Source organism: Erinaceus europaeus, chromosome 5 (assembly GCF_950295315.1).
Source record: "Erinaceus europaeus chromosome 5, mEriEur2.1, whole genome shotgun sequence".
Classification (NCBI taxonomy): Eukaryota; Metazoa; Chordata; class Mammalia; order Eulipotyphla; family Erinaceidae; genus Erinaceus; species Erinaceus europaeus.
Genome location: NC_080166.1, coordinates 112,888,023 through 112,904,665, shown reverse-complemented (window position 1 = coordinate 112,904,665; position 16,643 = coordinate 112,888,023). Strand labels below are relative to the sequence as shown.

The window sequence follows — 16,643 nt, the reverse complement described above, 5'->3', positions numbered from 1 at the left end:
ATGTCTGTTTGTGAATACCTTGTATGTATAATATGGGGATGTGAGGCTGAGACAAGACACATTTATGATATCAATGTCTGGAGAAAATAAACATTACCATTATCACATTTGAGGGGAAGGTGTATGTTTTCCAGAACAGTGAGGTCTTTTATTCTCTGTGCCATTGCTTTTGTTGTAGACAGAATGGTGTTCCAGCAGAAAAACAGCACTTAAGTGTCTAAAATGTAGATCTTCTCTTCTGGGCTTTCTGATCCTTGATTTTCTCCCAGCCATGCTGCAAATGGTGTTTAATAATGCAGATACATTGTTGTTTGAGGTGGCAGGTGCTATCTTGTCATGTGGTGTTTAAAATGTTAAAAATACAAAGACACATTCACCAAGCACCCAAATTAATACATTAGTGTGTTTACAGCAAAGATGTCCACAATTTATGTATTCAATTCCAAATCCTTGTTCTTTTAATAAGAACACTGATAAAGAACTTTGGCTTCGAGTCTATGAAACCATCTTATTATTCATTAAGCTGCCTTATCAACTAATGAACACAATTTTCAACAGTGTCACCAAATGTTGGATGCCCTGAATGCTTGCCACAGTGCCAGCTGTGTTTTCTCTGCCTTATGAACAAAAATCCCTCAAGGTTTTTTAGGTTCTGTGAAAAGAAATACAACTCTGCTTAGGTTCAAAATTGCTTCTTTTCAATTTTAGGCTTGTTGAAAATGTGATAAAGTACTATTGGCTATTTCATCTGTCTAAAGGTAACAAACATAATTAAGAGAAAAAATTACTTAATTACAAACAAGGTAATAAAATAAGTTATCATTTTGATTATGCTCAAAGAGAATAACACGCATGTATTAGATTTCAAAAGTTTTCAGCTCTTTTGCTGTCTCTACTAAATGTTACATAGTTAGCATTATATACTTATCTAAGACAATGACCATTGATATATTAAAATAATCTCAAGGACTTGAATAATCCTTGAATATTTCATCCTATTTCCCTCCAAAGGTCCAATTCCCACTACCAAAATAACCACTGTGTGGGCAAATGGTTTGGTCCAAACACTTCAGCTCTGAACACTTTACTACTTCTTCTTCTTCCTTTCTTTAGCTTTTATTTATTTATTAATGAGAAAGATAGGAGGAGAGAAAGAGAAACAGACATCACTCTGGTACATGTGCTGCCAGGGATTGAACACAGGACCTCACATTTAAGAGTAAATGCTTTATCCACTGTGCCACCTCCTGGACCACATGCTTTACTTCTTAAGGCAGCTCCTGGATTGCTACTGTGAGGTAAAGAAATTTCTTCCTTAAATTATGCTGATGTCCTTTCTCATTTTTTTAATTTACTGGTCCTAGTTCTTATTTTTTAGAGCCACTAGAGCAGATCTAACTCAATTTTAAAAATGACTGGCCTTCAGGTACAGTAAGTTCTCACTCAATGTCATCAGTAGATTTTTGGAAGCAAAATGTCATTTGACGAAACCAGGCCCTAGAATAACTCATTTCCTAAGTCAGGATTTTTTTTCTTCTCATTGACATTATAATGAAAAGAAGTAGAACAAAACCTCATTATTCAAAGACTTGATGAATCTGAAAATTGCTACTGGGCCTCTTCCTTCTATGTCTTCTTTTTCAGTTCCCAGTTTCTTTAGTTAATGTATCATGCAACAGGTTTCTGTGACCACTTCACTCTTGTGTGGGCAGACTCCAGTTGTCATTATTTCTTGTTAATGTTGGGGGTCTAAGCTGAATGCAAAAAATTATATAATGTCACGAACCAATGTAGCCTTAATAAAAAACAAAAAACAAGCAACAAAAACAGGATACAATATTCAAGGCATTCTCTGACCAGCACAGGACAGAGGAAACTTTCTCCTTTGTGAGCAGAATATTATTAGTGCATTTTAGATAATATTATATTATACAAGATTAAGATTATACAACAGAACCAAAACATTTTAGCCTTAATCTCATCTAACAATTGTGTCAGGTTTTCCTGTTTGTATTTAAGAGGATGGTGTTTTAAATTAAATAATTGACTCATATTAAATATAATTTCATTACATTCATATCCTTTCAGATGATTCTTTTTTATTTTGTTTTTTTGTCCCCTAACATACTATTCCCTCTTCCAGCTGAAGTCATTAGCTCTTTATTATGCTAATTAGTCATCCTGAAAATACTAATTTAGACAATGTGAAAACGCTGATATAATCCATTAAGTCAGACTGAAATATTTTGAAAACAGTAAAAGAAAAACCTTTCTCTCTCATTTTTCAGAATTAAGCCAGTGAGATTATATATAACCAACAGAAGCTAGAATGCCACTTCAATTTTTGCATGTTTCCATATGAAATCAATTTCCCTTGATTTTTCTGAGCAACTAAATAATTTTATAGTCTACATGCTGATAAGATTCAATGTTTGTTTTGGTCAATTTACTAATTCCAATACATTTTTTGGATGTACAGTACAAGATACATAGTAATTTTTAGAATTTAATGTAATTAACAACTTGAAGAGATAGTGTGATATTTGAAATGTCATCACCTCTAGGCAGATTTAATGGGAACCACGTGGGCAGTTCACTGGCACCTGTAGGCTTTTATGACACACCTTCAAAAAAAGCACTGCCCTAAGTAAGAACACATCCCAAGTGTAACTATTTCATTTGGGATCATGTGGCAGATGGAAAACACATCACACTTTTTGAAGTGAGAAAGCTGACATAACAGCTCTAACCACATTTTACCAAGATGTAGTTGATGACTATGTGAGGGGGGCAAATTTAAATAGAAATAGTATGAGTGATTGTGCCACTTTGCCATTTGTATTAATAGTGTCACTTGAGGTGTATACTATATAAAGACTTAAAAATAGCTGATTCCACTGATCTACGCAAGATAGAAAAATCTTACCTGAGAATTAGTTTTGACTGGAGAGTTATTTTATTTATAATTCACACTTTCTTTAGACATATAACTTTGTTAATGTGATTTAGAGTATTGTAAAAAAAATAAGTTGGGGGAATAGAACATAGCTCTATTGATAAAACACAATTTTTAGATATTAAATAACTCACAATTGTTCTGATGAACTTGGCTTAAAGTTTACAGAATCTCTAAATATGACCTCATATAATAAATATTTATCTACAATCTTAGTAGAGAGCTTGAAATTAATGGTATGCAAATGTATACAGAAAAAGAAACCCTATATATTTCTAACAAGAATCTGATAACCACCTGCAATTACTAACAAGGCTCTGTTATGTTAAACAAGGCACAGAATACGTATTCTCACTTTTTTTCATAAAGTATTTATTTATTCATTCCATTTTGTTGCCCTTGTTTTATTGTTGTAGTTATTATTATTATTGTCATCATTGTTGGATAAGACAGAGAGAAATGGAGAGAGATGGGTGAAGACAGACAGGGGGAGAGAAAGACACCTGCAGACCTGCTTCACTGCTTCTGAAGCAACTCCCCTACAGGTGGGGAGCTGGGGTTCGAACTGAGATCCTTACGCAGGTCCTTTCGTTTTGCGCCACCTGCACTTAACCCACTGTGTTACAGCCCGACTCCCTCCCACTTTTTTATTTTGTTTTGTTTTCATTCTTCAGAGTATATTAGCCCAAATAAAGTTAATAAGTTTTTAAAATACTAAAGAAATTTGGACGTTGGGGGCTAGATGGTGGCATACATAGTTAAGCACAGAACTAAGCACAAGGGCCTGCCCAAGGATCCAGGTTTAAGCCCCTGCTCCCCACTTGCAGGGGAGGATGCTTCACAAGGGGTGAAGTAGGTCTTCAGGTGTCTTTCTCTCTCCCTCTCTGTCTTCCCCTCCTCTCTCAATTTCTCTCTGTCTCATCCAGTAAAAAAAGAAGGGGGGGGGGAGATTCCAGGAGCAGTGCATGCATAGTGCCAGCATGGAGCCCCAATGATAACCCTGGAGCCTAGAAGAAAAAAAATTGTAAAACTGGCTTAGAGGCAGAGAAAATGAAAATGGGGGGGGGGGGGTTGGGTGGTGGCGCACCTGGTTAAGTGCACATACTACAGTGCATACAGTTCATAAAGACCTGGGTTCAAGCTTCTGGTCCCCGCATGTGGGAAATTACATGAGTGGTGAAGCAAGGCTGCAGGTGTCTCTTCCTCTCTATCACCTCTTTTTCTCTCAATTTCTGGCTGTCTCTATCCAATAAAATAAATAAAGAAATAAAGATAATAAAAAAATCTTAAATTAGGGAAAATGGCATTTAGTCTATGCTAATTACTAGAGGCAAGATTAAGAAAACCTATTTACTTATAACTAGCTGTAGTATGTAGTCTTATTAGCCTCTACCTTCCAGTCACTGTCCACATGTAGGTGAACCTGTAAAAATTCAGAATCTCAACCATTTGTCTGAAAGAGTCAGGTGTGGGTTTGGTGGTAATGTGCCCTCTTATATGTTACTCTTTAGTACATCATAGTTTAGAAAGGGACCAGGATGCCACATAGTGCATCCCCTCTGACAAATAGATCCCTTCATGATTTACTCCTAAAATGGGATAGCCAATCTATGATGAAGTGTGAGCTCACCAATCTTCTAGGCTATTGCTACATTTTCATCTTAAATTCCATTAACAATAAAAAAAAAAAAGTACAAACGCAATTTGGAACTTAGACATTTGTGAGCATTCCTGTTAGTTGTATCATTGCTGCTTTGAGAATTGAATCTATTGAAGTTACCTTGGATGGCAGTAACAAGGAACATCAGAGTACATTGCAGGATTTTTAAGGTAAAGAAAGGCCAAGTGTAAATGCTACATTTAAAACCAAAATTTTGAGTCTTTATATAAGTTGAGTATAAAATAGTTTTTCTCCCTTATATTTTGTTAATAAATTATTCTATTATTCTATGTTAAAGTTATTGACTTAAGCATTTTGCTACTTCCACCATCTACTTTATAAATTTATTTTTATATTAAATTTCTATATTTAATCAGTGCTTTTAGAATCATTTGCACATACCTATCCATACATATACATCATTTTTGCTCCTGCCAATTAGATGGCCTTGGGAAAAATACCTTCAAGCTATGAGACAACTATTACGTTTAAAATAGGTCATGTTAGCATCAATTTTTCAACCAGTTGACAATTTGTCTGACAAATTCATCCTTAAGACAATTCTGACAGGAGAGTTTATTAATGGCTTTGAACATAAACTAACTGAAACAGAATTCTTCATCAGATAGTGTTCCTATTTTTAAATTATTTTAAATGTCAATATTTTACTCTTTAAACACCAAGTGATATCATTCTGCAACATCTCTTAATATCATTTGCCAGTGCTACTTACTTCACAAGAACCACACAGAACTTTATGAAATCACCCTCACCCCAAGATCTACTTATAAGGTTTTCTGAAAGAAAGTCACTGAACAACAGAGACTGTTTTTCCTGTTTATTATAGTTATTCTAAGGTGGTAAGTGTCACAAAGTTAACTTTGAGAAGAATAACATGGTCCAGTGTGAAACACAAGGTAAAACATTTTACAATGAAACTACAGCACAAAATGATGGAACCTTCAAAATTGGACAGTGCAATGAGACATTTCATCATTTAGCTCTATAAAACCCTGCTGATGGCCCAGACTGATGAATTTTAAACATATTGTTGTTTAAAACATCTCAACACCAAATGACTTTTTAAAGTGATATACATCTAAAAAAAAAACACCTATAAGTAGAAAGAATGTAAATTCTTTTATGAAAACCCTATCCAAACTTACAATATCCATAGTGTATTTCAAAGCAAGATTTCCTTAAAACAAATAAATCAAATTCCTTGCTTGCTGATGAATACAAATTCAAAGAGCATCAGAAGAAAATGAACTTTCATAGTCCTTTGCCTTATTATAACCTTTCAGATACCTACTACCCTAGCTTCAAAAACATTTTGTGGCCATATATAATACAAACACCCATATATTACATGCATCATTTATACTATCTTGGAATTTATCTGTCATCTTTACTAAAATGAACCACATTTTAAATACACTATATATCATGCACCCATAAGAATTATAGCTAGGGTCTCAGATTTTCTATCTTTTCCACATGCATTACAGGCACATAATTACAGATGTTTTTCAGTTCACATTATAACAAACTGCATCAGGCATCTGGTATATTGAATTCAATATATCTCTCATTTTCATCCTATACTTCTTTAACATATGCCAATCAAATACATTTGTCATTAACATGCACAGTTAGAGGTGCTAGCAACACTAATGCAAATATGCATAAATGAATGAACGTATGCATATACAGTAAGTTTATTCAACAATTTTTGAAGGATATATAAGTATATCAAGTATAATGAAGTTATTACTCATAATATGCCAGCAGTTTAGAATAGTGTTTTCCAAGAACATATAAAATTACCTTACAGGTTATCTGGCTTTGTTATTAAACTTATTTGAAAACAATTATAGTTTTGAGTCTCTTCTATTTATGTTGCAATATTATTTTTAACTTATTTTAACTTATTTTTAACTTATTTAACTTATTTTTAACTTATTATTTTTAACAATATTTCTTTTTTGGTAAAATCAATAATCACTACATGTCATAAACATGCACACATTAGAGAAACCTTGGGAATAATATTCATTCATTTCAATAACTGAATATCAAGACATAACATGCAATGATTGTATTTAGTAGTTAACATAATAGTGAATTTGTCTCAATTTTAAATATTTTGATTTAGCTAAATATTAGATTGCAATTTTTTTTTGTATATCAGTGCATCTGACTATTTGGAATTAGTTTGCCATATTAGTTTAGTAAACTACTTTTGAACTTAAACATTCTCTAACTAATATGTTACATGTAATAATTTATGACATGAAGGTTTCATATACAATTCTGTAAGAGCCAGTAACTTGTAAGTCTGTGTCACAAATACCATACTTTTACTATTTATTATCTATACACACACACAGATATTTTTATTGATATAAGCACACCCAAACAAAAATGTACATAAGCACCTTCACACCTGTACAGATATATGGCCACATGTGAAAAATTCAGCTGTTCAATGGCTAAAATCTACGGAATTATTTCTTCAGGTATGATTCTATGATTTCATCATATTCACATTTCATAAGAAATGTGGTTTTTAGACTTCACTGTCTTCAAATGAAAAAAAAGAAGCCTAGTTGAATATAAGTGGGCAGTGAATGCAACCGAAAGTTAATGAGGAGAATACATATAATACATAAGTGCTGGTTCAAAATGTTTTTAAAAATTATTATTTTATTTTTAATATGTAGAAGAGCCAATATATGAACAAAAGGATATGAGAGTGTAACTGACACATCTTTAAAGTATGTGACAGTATAGAAACATTGTGAAATTTCCCCCACTTAATTGATTAAGCAAGACAAAGAAGAAATAAACTACATGACTCTCAGAATCAGTCATTTTGAGTTCACACTGAACTTCACATTTGGTTATTTAATTAGGCTTTACATTTCTAAAATGCTGACAGTAGGTAATATTTCTGCCTTTTTCTAGGTTGTCTAAAAGCAAACAAAGTGAGCATATTAGTGAGAGCACATAGAAGGCTTACTAGAAGGACAATAATGCATGGCTTTTGCTGGAGTTCTCTCCTGCCTTGGAGGATAATTTCAAGATTCAGTTTCTAATTTTTTAAAAAGAATTCTATAAGTAAGTAAAATCTTAAGTGCCCATAAATCAGCAATTTGGTTCCACCAATGAATTGAAAACTTCTGGTTTGCTGCTAAAGATCTTTTTTTATTTTGGCGTTAGTATCATGGAATTACACTCTGCAGAGAAAGAGATCTTAAAGTCTATAAATGGTGTGCTGTTTCAATCTCGGAGGGACTTCAGTTTCAAAAAGTAAATGATATATACTGCCCCTGAACAGTTCCGTAATAAAAGTCATATGTTCAAAATATTAAATTCTGGGTAACAGCATTTCCCTTGGAACTGCTTGAATGGAAAGTTGGCCATGATATCTATCAGCAATTAGTACAAGTCCAGTTTTTTTTTTCTGTTGTGTCTAAACAAAGCCATGGACTTCATATCAATTGGCAATATCTGCCACTTATCCAGAACAAATAGTATTTATTGGACCTTTCTAAGCAGTAGTTGCCAGTAAGATTGACAGCACAGGGAAGCTAAAATTATTGGAATTTATTTTTGTTCTGGGCCATCTGACCCCCACCACAGTTAACTGTTCCAATGCTTTCTTTGCATTTTTGACAGTTCAGTCAAATGCATACTAATCTTTTTTGGACTCAACTGTATTAAGTAATGCATTTTACAAAGACATAACTAAAACAGACACTAGCATAGGCAACTTCACAGATGTTTAGTGTTTCAGTTAAAACAAGCAGCCTTTTGATCTCAGCAGGAGTCTCTTGTCTCTCTGTTCATTTCTATTGAAAACAGTTTTAAAACCTGAAGTCTGGAACAGGTACTATTATGAACTATTCTTTCAAGATGGAATGGTTCAGTTTGCAGCTTTTGAATAACCTGCCAGAGAAATGTCTTTCTCTGCAGCAGACATGATAATGACACTAATTATTATAAGGCTAAGTTTCCAACATGGTTAAATTGCCTGGACTGCTTTTTGATATTATTATCATTATTTTGGTTGGAATATTTTACTCACTTGGAAAGTGAGAAAGTAACATATGTAACTATAAACCAGATGGTGAATTCTTAGAGTTGAACAACGTATCAAAGAGATGAATTGATAATATTCAAGAACCATATATAATTACTGAATTACCCTCCATCTTGAATTAAATGTTTTCTTTTTAAATGTAATTTTCCAGTAAAATTTGAAAAAAAAGTAACTCAAGTAAAAGCCTCCAAACAGCATCATCCATTTTAAAATTATCACCTACTATGAGAATTCAAGTCTGCAGAATCTCAAAACCATGCTTTACAAATCATAAAATTGTTAGTGTTTGAACTAGTAAAAGTAAACGACTACTAGGGTGCAATTTAAATACAACAGATCATACACATAAAATTGATTTTTAACATACTAATTTTAAAATCATTACTTTATGTTTAAGCGAAGCTGACTATATTTTTAAAGAGGACTACAAGAGCAGAATTAGTAGGTTAATGTTTAATAAAGGGTTGTAATCACTGACTACCTTGGTTGAACACAAAAGGAGTTTTGCATATTAAAGTTTCCAGAAACATCAGAAAGAGCAAGAATTTATCAGAATGAAATTTTAGATATTTGAGGGCCTGGTTCATGTAGCACTAACTTAGAATGAAAATTTAGATGGTTAGGGGCTAGACTTACATAACATTAACTGAGAAAACTTTGCTTTTCAAATTGATTTTTTGGGAAGAATTCTGAACAAAAATATTTTAGGTCTATATGTAAAATTTTTATTCTTAGGCTTAATCTTTACACATTTGAGAAATTGCAGTAGGTGACTATGGGAGGGGGGCATTTGCTTTACACAATGCACCCATACCAGTTCTTCATGATGATATAGAGTTTATCTATGCATATTTATTTTCCTTCCAATAGAATTTTAAAAATAAAATTTACTTGAGAACAAAAACTAGGAAAGTTCATAATGCCTAATATTGTAGTCTCCATGAGATTTGACCACACCATGAATATTTTTACTCAAATATTTTAACCTGTACCAACAAAATAGTTTTGTCTTTTCTTTAGGAAGCAAAAAAAAATTCTTATTGAATATTTTAATTTTTTGCAGTAAAAATACTTCTCAAATCAGCAATCCTAATTGAAAAAAGAATACAACTTTTAAGAAAAAAAGTTTGCTCCTGCAATTTTAATCTGCTTTACTGAATGTGTAGAATAAAACGTATTTCCAGTTCTTACTTAAGATTAAGAGAAAGCCCCATCTACGGAGATAATGATGATGGTGCTCCATCACTATAGCATCTTAAACTCAATGTTGGGCCTAGAAACTCATCTAAACCCAGGACTTAGTCCCCCCCAAAACACAGTTGTAGAATCTGATTTATGCTCAGTGCCCCCTCAATTGCATTAAACATTGGAGATATTTCTAAAAAAAAATCTCCTTTGACAACTGACATCACAAATATTAAACGGTTACATTTTTATCATGATACAATTTGGCCGTCATAATTTCAAGGAATGCAAAACTCTTTTGTGTGATTTGCTGTTAGATTTTTGCTTAGGAAATGTGAAACCTTCACCCAATCACAAACCATATACATTGCTCCTTTGTCTCTTTTACACTGAGTCGCCTACTGAATCCAAATCATCCGAAGAGAGGGGGCGATACAGGTCCTGTAAGATGAAGGGCAGTATAGATTTGTTTACTTGTCATTCATGGGTGCCCTGTGGCTCTTTTAGGAATGGAGGGAGCAACACTGAGAAAAATCCTTGGCTTTTAATGGCATTAGGCCTTCTAAGAGTCACTACATTTTGATAAGAGGAAACCATGTAAACAGACAAACAATGGAGTTTATTTTGTCTTGTTGGCAAGAAAATGTTGCGTGTTCTGCTCATAAGTTTTGCCTTTTTTTGTGGCTAGTTGAGACTTACAGTCCCTGAGGTCTGTTAGTGCAACTCTATTACTATGTGTTCAAGCAATTCTTCTTGGACTATTTCCTTCCCATCCTGAGTAGAAGACGAATGTGCTTACCTCACAAAGTAATTTATCAGGAAGCCCAGCTGGTATTCAGCAAATTCTGGTCCCAGAGCAAAAACTCAGGTGTTGCAATTTTACATAACATAAACCCAATAAGCAAGCTTTGCCTTTTTAAAGCATTGTAAGACAGGGGCAAACATGACCTCCTCTAGCCCTTTCCAGTGTTCTTCCCTGTCCTCCAACCACTTCGTCAATGCCTCCTCTGTTCTTCCCTTCCTCTCTTCCCTTTCTGCTACTGGATCTTGCTGTTGGTAGCCAGGCAACCAGCTCTTATCTGCAGAGTGTCTAGAATCTTGGCTTCTTTTCTATTTTGTACTGCCCACTCCTCACATCAGATAGTCTACAAAAGTCAATGGTGTGGGAGTATAATGGGGAGCTTCATTCAACCTACACAACACAGCAAAGTTCTGAAGAAGTGGGGTTCCACCATAAAGTTCATAGATGGAAACGAGCCTCCAAGAACTGCTCCTGTGGACAGTCCAACTCTTATAGACAGCAACTGAAAAAACATTGTCTTGGGAAGATAAGCAGAGTACCACAAAGACTTCTACAAAGAAAAATATCTGATGTTCAGACTCTTATTATGTAGGATTATTGTTAGATGTTAAGAGTTAACATGAAAATATGAATTTAAGGGAAAGAAAGTGCTGGTTAAATCATTATAATTAATCTAAAGAAAAATGCAATGCTCTTATTTCTGAAGAAAGTGATTAAATGTCTCAATATTCTCAATATTAAATTAAAATAACATATTCTTGTGTATTAAAATGAGGTTTTGTGTGTGTGTGTGTGTGTGTGTGTGTGTGTGTGTGTGTGTGTGTGTGTGTTGGGGGATGGGGCAGCCAACTCATTTTCCTGTTCTTGTTGCTAGGCAACACAGAAGGAAAAATAGAAGTAGCTGCTGCTTTCCAATTTGCAGTAAAAAGAGTTAATTTATTCTCTGAAGTATCTTCTTTTAGCACTTGCCATCTTTCACTTATTTTAGTGTTTCCCGCATAGGAGTTAGCCAACTGTTTGAGAAGAACATTAGTCAAATTCAAACAGGATCAGTTTAGGAGAATATTCTAGATCCATTTTTTACTGGGAGGGGTTATCTGATTCAGTTGCCTCCACACCAAGATGAAAGCTCCTCTCACTAACACAGCTGGAGATGTCTCCACACACTGACATGGAACATGGATGGAGGATGTTCATTAATGGCCTAAATTCAAATGCCTGGAAACTGAACCATCTCTAAATTATCCAGTATTCTGCTCACAACATGTGCTTAATAAATGTTTTCAGATGGTGATAAACCCTTTGTCTTCTTAAAACAAAAGAGATTGTTTTTCCCTTTGAGTATAGTGCTTACACTGGTAGTTTAAATGACAAAAAAATTTTTATAAGGAAAAAATCCCTTATAATCATTCCCCAAGTGCCTGCAATCATAATTATGTAAGCAATTGGTCACATAGCTGCTAGGAGGTAGAAGGAAATTTTCTGCCTCAGTTGAAGAAAGTGAGAGTGAGGTAGAGAATACAGGGTGGGGCAGAAGCACATTCTAGCTTCATTCAATCAACAAGCAGGTGGGTGAGCAAAGCATTCTACATCCCCAAAATGGAAGCTGCCATGATAGTCAAGTAGGCCTCAGGTCTATGGTAGTGATGCTCATTTATTTTAATATAATTTTAACTTAAATACTACCAAGTGCTTGGATCTGAGTTTTATTAGCTCAAACGGTAAAGAGAAATATCTCTGTCAGGTACACTCATCTTAAGTAGACAGGTCAATAAAGGGCTCTTTCTGTGCTCTCATCCTGACTACTCTAATGGATGGAGGGACATTTACAAGAAAAGAATCATACTATTGTCCCTCTATACAAGGGTAGTGCTTCAGGAGACTACAGTTTTTGTCCTTTAAAATGCCAAATTAGACTGTGGTCAGGGAGAGATCCAAAGTGAACATTCAAATGGAAGTAGAATAGAATTACTGGGTTTTCTATTTAGAAAATGCTCTCTCTCTCTCTCTCTTTCTCTTTATTTCCTTATGTGAGTGTGTGTGTGTGTGTGTGTGTGTGTGTGTGTGTGTGTGTGTGTGTGTGTGTGTGTGTGAAAGAGAGAGAGAGTACTGGAGAATACCAGAGAAAGAGAGTATTGGAGAATACCAGATAATCCAAACTAACTAAACTTGATGGCAGAAGACTTCATGTAAAAAGATAATACAATCTGATAACAGTTGTGGCAAGTTGAAAAGGGAATGAGTACTAACTGAGTCTCCACAAACCTACTTTCACTTGGTAGTATGTGAAAACAGCCTTGGCAGGAGGTTTGTAGAGGGGAGCTTCCGTCTTGGATGCAGTTTTAATGCACAGAACTTAGAAGGATCATATAAAAAACATATAATGATTAAAGAACCCACATTTGAGAGTTCAGTCATTGAGTTCAAAAGCCTCCCAGAAGCCCTCGTTTATTAAAATATTTGGTGAACACCATCATATAGCTTCTTTTGGTACATATTTCACCCCCAACCCCAACTTCTGAAATCAGAACAAAGAAAGGTTCTCCAATTTCTCTTCTTCTCACTCCTTTCCTTCTAGCCTTGAAGAAGTATGAACAGCAGTTCTTTTATCTTGAAAGAAAAGTTAAGCCTCACCCACTTCCTGAGCATGAAGAAGTCCACTAAAGTAAATTCCTAACTTTAATCTCCAAACTCAGTTCACATCCCCACTAATACACAAGAAGCCAAGAGAAAAAAAAAAAAAGAAGAGAGAAAGAAAAAGAAAGGAAGGAAGGAAGAAAAAGAAAGAAAGAAAGAAAGAAAGAAAGAAAGACAGAAAAAGAAAAAGAGAACTAAAAAGAAAAGAAAAGAAAAGAAAAACCAAGCACTGGTGAAGAGAAAGTGCCCAGTGTGAGTTTCATTCACGAAACATGGGCCCACTCCTTGCACCACTGTGACCACCACCCTACACTACACAGCAACTCTTCATCAGGGTGCACCCCACATCAATTACCTTTCTCTTTCCCCTTCTCTAATGCAGATTGATGACCAATCATGGTAGCTAATGAAACTAGTTTCAACTAAGGCGTGTATAGTGCCAGACATCCTGTGCATTCAAGACAGGAAACATGGGGCATCCAAGAAGTGGAGCATTAGTGCCTATTGATCTTGGAGCTAAGAGGGGAGCTTGCATCGGGAAGTTGAGCTCACAATGAACTTCCTTTGAAAGCTCACTTATGAGGTCTAAACAAGTCTTACTGAAGTATTCAAAGTGATGAGTTCTAGCTGAGTGACACAGTAATAACCAATAAGAAGTGACCTGCCTCTGATCACCTCTAGTCCTTGCCTGATTGTACCTTGGAGACAAACCACACTATTTGCTGGCATCCAGGCCATTCTGCACCCAGGAACAAACAGGTTTGAAGCAAGGAGCTTGCTTATTTCCTTACCCTCTGCTTCCGCAGGCTTCCTGGGCTGGTGGGTGATGGGCTTGGCGACTTGCCTGAGCGTGGAGTAGAGAGCTGACTACCAGGGGTTCCATTAACTAGAAGTACAAAGAACCACAGAGAGAGAGAGAGAGAGAGAGAGAGAGAGAGAGAGAGAGAAAATAAAGGCATGTCAAAGACTCCTGAAGACAAATCAACTTCTCAGATTAAATAAACTACAGCAGAAGGACATTTGCTAAAATCCCAGTCACTGTTTTATCTGCAGTCCTGAGGATAAACAGAAAGCTTGAGGGGAAGAGCCTACTTCAGGAACTCACTGTCTTGTTAATTCTGTGTTTAACATAGCAGTAGTTTACAGGAAAATGTGCTTTTCACAACTTGCCCCAATTATAAATGATGCCTCAAAGGTACTGGCAGAGGTTTTCAGATATGTGGTTACGATTTGGAGATATTACCAAAGAGATTTATTCTTAATTTTTTTTTCTTTTTAGCTTATTTTCCCAGTGTCCCTCAATAAGAGGATATATTAGCCCAGCTCCTGAGTGTAATTTCCAGGGACTTGTTAAAGTAGATCAGTCATTTTATAATTCAGAAGTCACTTTCATTTCCAGAGGTCCCTACATCCACCTGTGTCTGTACAATGCCCAGCCTAGTTTTGAAGGACCTGCCTTCACCAGGAAAAAGAAGTTGGCACAGATGCTCAGGAACTCTTTCCCCTGTGTCTAATGCTGCTACCAAAAACTAGAACTATTTACTAACAGACTTCAATCACCAGATTCTACCTAGCTCTCAAGACTTTCACACAAATTTGTTATAAAACTGAATCAAAGCCACAGAACTCTAGTAAACAATTATTTTCTCTGAACAGTATACTCTTAAAAAAAAACATCTGATAAAACACTTAGATATGACTTCCTATTTTACCTGTAAAAATTACATATTACATGTTTTCTATCAGAGTCAATGAAGTAGAATAAACAATGAAACACACATTCTGGAGGAAGCAGAATAAACACTTGACACGAGGGATAGCGACAAATGCATTTTTTAAAACTTACCTTCAATGAGTTCTAACATGGACACAGTGTTTGACCTGACACTAGCAAGAGGCGAATTCCCTTCTCAGCACTAAGCCGAGCACCCGCACAGAAACGTTGGAGGCGTTGGATTTGTTAAGGATGGCTAAGGCTGCTCCCAGAGCTGGCTGAATGAGATGCAGGATTCATCAGCAGATGCCTTTCCTGCGTAAGGCTGACGTCTTGCAGGCAGCAGTGGGAGGTGCGGGCTCTGTCTTAGGCTACATCAAAGGTGTCAATTAAGCCTCATGCCAACGCACTGAGCCACCGCAGCCCCCACCCAGACACCGGAAGCTGAGCCCTTGCAGTACTTGGCACTGAATCACAATGAAGTGCCTCTCGGGGCAAAGGACCCAGTGACTCATCTGAAAATGAAAATGACATTAACTTTTCCAAAGCTAGGTGACTCTGAGGTAATGAGAATGCTCTCACAATATTCTGTGGCCAGGTATAATGTTTATTAATTTCCCACACATAAGGTTTTTACTACCCTCAGGGCCCATGAAAGTGGGAAACTTCTGTCAACTTCTCCAAAGACCTTTAAAAAAAGTATCACGTAACCCAGGCTACACTAATTTGTAGCTCTGCCTTTGAAATGTATTTGAGACTCCTAAGAGAAAAAAAAAGCAACTAGTCTTTTTTGGCAGATTGTGGTAGGAAGCACTGTGAAAGCTCTCATTCCCTTGAATTCTATAGTCCTGTCTTTGTAGAATGAGCTTGAAGCTCAAGTCTCTTCACACCAAACCTTTCAAACAGAGATCTTGGGGCAGAGGCATAAGGCAAGACCTCTCTACTTTGAGTTGACTAGAAAATAGGCTTTATTAGTATAATTACTTTCTTTGTTCACTTCCACTCCACTTTAAATCTTTAGGCACAGTTGGCAAAACAGCTCACTTAGATAACGTGCTGCTTTGCCATGTCTCACCCAGCTTCAAGTCTGGCTCCCACCACACTGACGGAGATTTCAATGCTGCCTTCCTTCTCACTCTATCTGCCCCTCTGACTTTATCTTACAAAAAAAAAATTTTTTTTTAAGTCTTAGGTCACATTTAGAGGTTAAATTGATCAAAATATATATGAGCAAATGGGAAAGTAGACACATATCTATTATTCTTTTAAACTTCTGAGATTACTCTTAAATTTAAGAATGCTGGGTTCAAATCTCATCAAACTAAAGGAAAATAAAGGGAAAGGAGACTCCCAGGAAAAAGTTTTAGGAATACTTTGCTTCAAAAAAGCAAAACAAGACCACAAAATGTTTGCATTTAGTAAGTATTCACGCATCTCAGTTTATTGAAAACATTTTTCTATAGGTCACAAAAGACATCTCCACATATATGTAGACATATCTGTATATGCATCATCTCATTTAATTCTTTTTTTTTTTTTTTTGCCTCCAGTCGCTGGGGCTCGGTGCTGGCACTATGAACCTAC

The 16,643-nt window shown here is 35.6% G+C and overlaps 1 protein-coding gene across 10 annotated transcripts in view; it reads right to left on the bottom strand.

Annotated features, from left to right (window-relative positions):
- DCLK1 (doublecortin like kinase 1) overlaps window positions 1-16,643 on the bottom strand; it is a 383,977-nt gene that overhangs the window by 77,072 nt on the left and 290,262 nt on the right. For 6 of the 10 annotated variants that reach the window (XM_060191633.1, XM_060191632.1, XM_060191631.1 and 3 more), the window contains exon 6: window positions 14,137-14,231. In XM_060191633.1, the coding sequence (XP_060047616.1) occupies window positions 14,137-14,231 (95 nt within the window). Of the gene's footprint in view, window positions 1-107; window positions 1,755-5,439; window positions 6,555-6,589; window positions 10,348-14,136; window positions 14,232-15,191; window positions 15,544-16,643 lie in introns of those variants that run through there. The other 4 variants (XR_009549996.1, XM_007520275.3, XM_007520276.3 and 1 more) reach the window with 4 other exon arrangements.